Genomic DNA, 4,365 nt, shown 5'->3' on the forward strand with positions numbered 1-4,365 from the left:
CCTTGGCATGCATTCAAACTGATGATGGTGGAAAAATATACCGAAACGTATTCCGATTGATAAATAGGGACAATAAATGACCCAGGAATGAATTTGATTTAGTATTTTTAGTCTTTTCGTGTTTTTTCTCCCTGAGATCAAGCGCCAAAAGATTTAAAAAAGGGAAATTATAAATCAATGAATACTGCTTGATAAGGCTACTAAAGTACTATTGATAAGACTTTGATTAAAAAAAATTGTACTTCCGAGACCGTATAAAAGCAAAAAAGGTCTGGGAATTGCACAATAAAGAATAATGTCTTGCTTCTCTCTTAAAGTAATATGGTAATACGCAAAAGCAATTGAGTTATATCACTGAACATTTTCTACCTAAGATTAGAAGGCGACAATTTTAAGACTTATTGATAACTACAAGAATATATTAAAAGCTAGATTTTACTCTAGTTCAGTAGATCAGAATAGTTCAGAGAGCGTGATGTGACCACCAATTTTCGGAAGAATTTGCATTTATCACAACTCCAATTTGACCAGTACGATTATTTTTCTTTTTATTGTTATCGTTGAAACAAATCTTGGTGGTTACAGATGAAAATTAGGTTTTAAGAATTTGCAAAAAGTGTATAATGTACTGATTCCAGTGTAGCGACACTGGATGTTTGCCTAATAAAGCCTTTAGCATATTATAATACATCGTTAAGACATGCAGTTACATATTTATATTAAAAACATAAAAACATTCCATATAAAAATTAAGAAACAAGATATTTACATTTAGATACTACCTAACTTGAAATAATTATTTAAAAAAATTGTCAATATATCTTAGAATATGTTTGAATAATGATGAAAATATTAACAATTCTAAATATATATAGTTTTTAAAAAACAGTGCTGCGATTGTTAGATGTAACAAATAAGAATAAGCCTTTCGCAGAATGTATATTTAAAAATTTTGAAAAGTATATTACATATACACTTTGTCCAGAATCGAGTTTTTTGTATACCCATTGAGGTTTGTGTGTATAAAACGGTTCGTCTCGCTGTTGGCTAAGAAATTATATAAAGCAATTTGGGTTCGTTTCGGTTTTTTCGTGTATATTTTATCATTTTGGACAAAATGTACCGCAAAACCATTTACTAATATTGAATTTAGAAAACAATATGTATTCTTTAAATAGAAATAAAAAATATATAATAGTTCCGCTTTTTCCATTGTGGGCCCGATACTTTTTTCACGGCTGACTGTTGGAAATTCCCATTCAACAGTCTGAAAATACCCAGTAGTTGCTCAGATCAAATAAACCCGAATAAAAATTCTGCATGTACTTACATTTTAATTAACAATTTTAGTAATTACACTGCCGGGTTTCCTAGACCACGATCCAAAGGTGTAAAACCCCAGCAACATTTTTTTAAATTCATTTTCTATTTGCGATTGATAAACCTTTTTGCTTCCCGCAACATTCGATGTCGTTCCTGCTTCTCGTCCACTTGCTGGGCATCGTCAAAATCACTCTCACTGCTATCAATTCCAAAATCACTCAATTCAAAGTCATCGCTCGAATCGTCATTGAGGAAAGGGTCTGAATAGTCGTAATCATCCTCGCTCTCATCACCCCTCGGAGGGGCTTTTTTCGGCCGTTTAGCTGCTCGAGCGGCTGAAAAAAAGGGGCAACTGAATGCGTTTCAACCAAATACCCAACTAGTTGTGCCCGAAACTCGTTCTAAAGGATGTTTATAACGTGAAGTTTACGGAAGACCACTAAGAAAATGAACCTATTCAATATCCTTTACTTACCTTATAAACTCCTTTAGAACTGTTTCACTATGTCACACGAATTGGTTCCTAAAGAAACTAGAAACGCGAATGTTTCAAGGGAAATAAACAAATCCCCACTGAAATCATTTGATATATATTTTGCCAAAAACAACAACTAAAAGTCTTCAAGGTCGCTACCATAGTCCGATTGGTCCCGTTTACCACCGCGACTTGATGTCCGTTTGCAATGAGAGCAGAACGGACAGCCCTGAGTAACGTTAAAGGTAAAAGTGGCATTACTTGGCTTTCCTGCGGGCCTGGTGCTGTGCTTGTACATCCTTCTATGGTCCAGGTTCTTCCTGTAGCAAGCCGGTCCAAAGGGGCACTCGGGCCGGTTTCCGTCCACGCCCGAGTCATAGTCGCCATCGCCCGGATGGCTGAAGGCGTCCTTGTGACTGGGGTTTTTCCTGCAACAGTCTTATGATAATCGAGCTTAATTTTGTTTAAGAGAAACCTACCGATAACAGGTATCTCCATACCAGCATCGCTCCCTTGCGGGGGGTTTGGTTGCAGATCCGCTTGTCGATGGCTGGTCTGCAGCGTTTGCATTGTCTTGGGGGGCTTCTGCGACTTTACTCTGATCGTCAACCGGCTCTGCTTTAACTTCCACCATAGGTGACGGTTCCTCCAATATTTCTTCGTGGATTTCAATGAGTTCCTGCTTTACTTCCAATGTCACTTCGTGGGTAATCTCGGGGATTTCACTTGGAAGGTCTAAAGTCGGTTCGTTATTGATGTCTGTTCTGTCGGGTAGGGGCTCTATTTCCTCAGGCAAGGCCTCAGACATTGCAGAAGCAGGCGCTTCTGCAATGTCTGTAGTCGACTGGCATGGCATTTGATCAGGTTTTTCAGTTTTTGGCACCACAGTGGTACTTGTTGCCTCTGTATAACATGTGACAGTGGGGCCAAGCCCGCAACTATTTGTCGGTTCCTCTTCTTTGCTGCCCTCTAACACCTGTTCCAACAAATCTGGAACAGTATCGTTGGTCTCACAGTCACTTGTGGACGTTGTGGACAATCTGGCTCTTTTGGCGTCACAGCTTTCATTGACTTCTTGTTCATGTAATCTTTTTTCTGTTGGGCTTGGGGGCGGATCCGGTGCTTCGATTTTTATTTTCGCTTGAAACCAGCAGGATTCAGGCAACAACGCAAACTGGTCACCGTCTTGGATTTCATTTTGCTGGTTTTGGGTCATGATTGTTAAAGTCTTACTGTTCGCCGCCTTGAAGAAGCAGGGGTTGATGTGGATCTGCAAGAGCACCATTTTAGAACTTCAAACTAGGGGTTTTGAGTAAATTGAGCTGCAGGAATGTGCAGTGGTCGGCCAAACTATTACTTACAGAGGTTAAAGTAATCTTATGCTCAGACACTTCGATGATTGCATGTTTTCGGGAAACCCTCTTGTCTGCTACCTGTGGGAGGGCAAAATGATGCGAAATAAGTTGGGTGCTTTCGTAAAAGCCACACTAAACTACCTTTAAGAGATTACCACGGCCGAGTAAATGGACGCCTCTACCCAAGCTGGCGATAAGGTGACCCTCAGGGTTGTCCATCGAATAAATGTTTACAAGGATCATTATTATAATTAAAGGTTTCGGAAAAGGGGTTCTTAGATTTGTTGTTTGTCCGCAAACTTAAAAGCAGAAGCTCAACAGCGCGTACATAACCTAAAATAATACAGGTATGGCAGCACTTGCAACAAACACAGAACATACCTTATAGGGGGGATATTTTGTGGCAACAAATAACAATAGATGACATCAGTTTACTTGGAGCCTGTGCGGCGTTGCCGGCTACATCGAAATAGCATTCCTGTGGACTTGCGGATTTTCATCACTTTTTTTCATTGATATTCGCAACTTTTTCTTCGGAATAACAATTTTCGCCCTTGTATCGAAAATTGCTAATTTGTAAGATACAATTATGTGGTAAAAACAATACATATATTTGCATTACTCACAATTGCTAGTAAATAAAGGAACGTGGATAATCTGAAAATACAAACGATTTATTGAGTTTTTCTACTACTTAGACAATAACAGTAATAAGCTTTAGATAAGTTCTATATTGTTGAGGCGATTCATTTTTTTACAAATTTCTGGGTATTTCGCCTCAAACATTTTTGTCTTTAAAAAAGACAGAATTTCCTCACGTCTTCTATTACAGATTGATAAATAGTGCTCCTATTTCGCAATAAGAACGAATTTTTTATCATTACACAAAAGACTCAAAGAACACCAATCATACATAAAAAACAGAGAATATCATAAATCACACATTTGTCAACATGCATTTGATAATTGCCATAAAATTCAATGGAATAATTCCACAATTTTAACAAAAGAACAATCTACAAAAAAACATAAAATTAAAGAAAGCGCACTAATTTTACTAAATCAAAATAATTGTGTTGCTTCATGTTCATTTAATTTAAGTCATACATGGTTGCCGATGCTAAAATCTGAAGTAGACCAGAGAAACATACACCCAAATTAAATTTACACCAAAATTATTAATTAACATTACCTTTATTAAATTAAACAATG

General features: G+C 37.4%; 1 protein-coding gene across 1 annotated transcript; it reads right to left on the reverse strand.

Annotated features, from left to right (window-relative positions):
- Positions 1-192: 192 nt before the first annotated feature.
- LOC109536333 (aprataxin and PNK-like factor) lies at positions 193-3,568 on the reverse strand. Its single transcript, XM_019902503.2, has 5 exons — positions 3,295-3,568; positions 3,160-3,231; positions 2,278-3,068; positions 2,060-2,226; positions 193-1,658 (listed from the first exon to the last, which is right to left on the reverse strand). The coding sequence occupies exons 1-5, from the start codon at positions 3,394-3,396 to the stop codon at positions 1,426-1,428; spliced, it is 1,365 nt and encodes a 454-aa protein (XP_019758062.2). The 5' UTR covers positions 3,397-3,568; the 3' UTR covers positions 193-1,425.
- Between the last annotated feature and the right edge of the window lie 797 nt (positions 3,569-4,365).

The sequence above is a fragment of the Dendroctonus ponderosae genome, unplaced genomic scaffold (genome assembly GCF_020466585.1).
Source record: "Dendroctonus ponderosae isolate FM_Combo_2020 unplaced genomic scaffold, Dpon_F_20191213v2 Dpon_F_20191213_6, whole genome shotgun sequence".
Classification (NCBI taxonomy): Eukaryota; Metazoa; Arthropoda; class Insecta; order Coleoptera; family Curculionidae; genus Dendroctonus; species Dendroctonus ponderosae.

Coding starts and splice junctions, on each gene's coding strand:
- LOC109536333 (XM_019902503.2), bottom strand. CDS start 3,396: ATGATCCTTGTAAACATTTATTCGATGGACAACCCTGAGGGTCACCTT. Junction 3,232..3,294: donor GCCGTGGTAATCTCTTAAAG/GTAGTTTAGTGT, acceptor GCCCTCCCACAG/GTAGCAGACAAGAGGGTTTC. Junction 1,659..2,059: donor CAGGCCCGCAGGAAAGCCAA/GTAATGCCACTT, acceptor CCTTTTTTTCAG/CCGCTCGAGCAGCTAAACGG.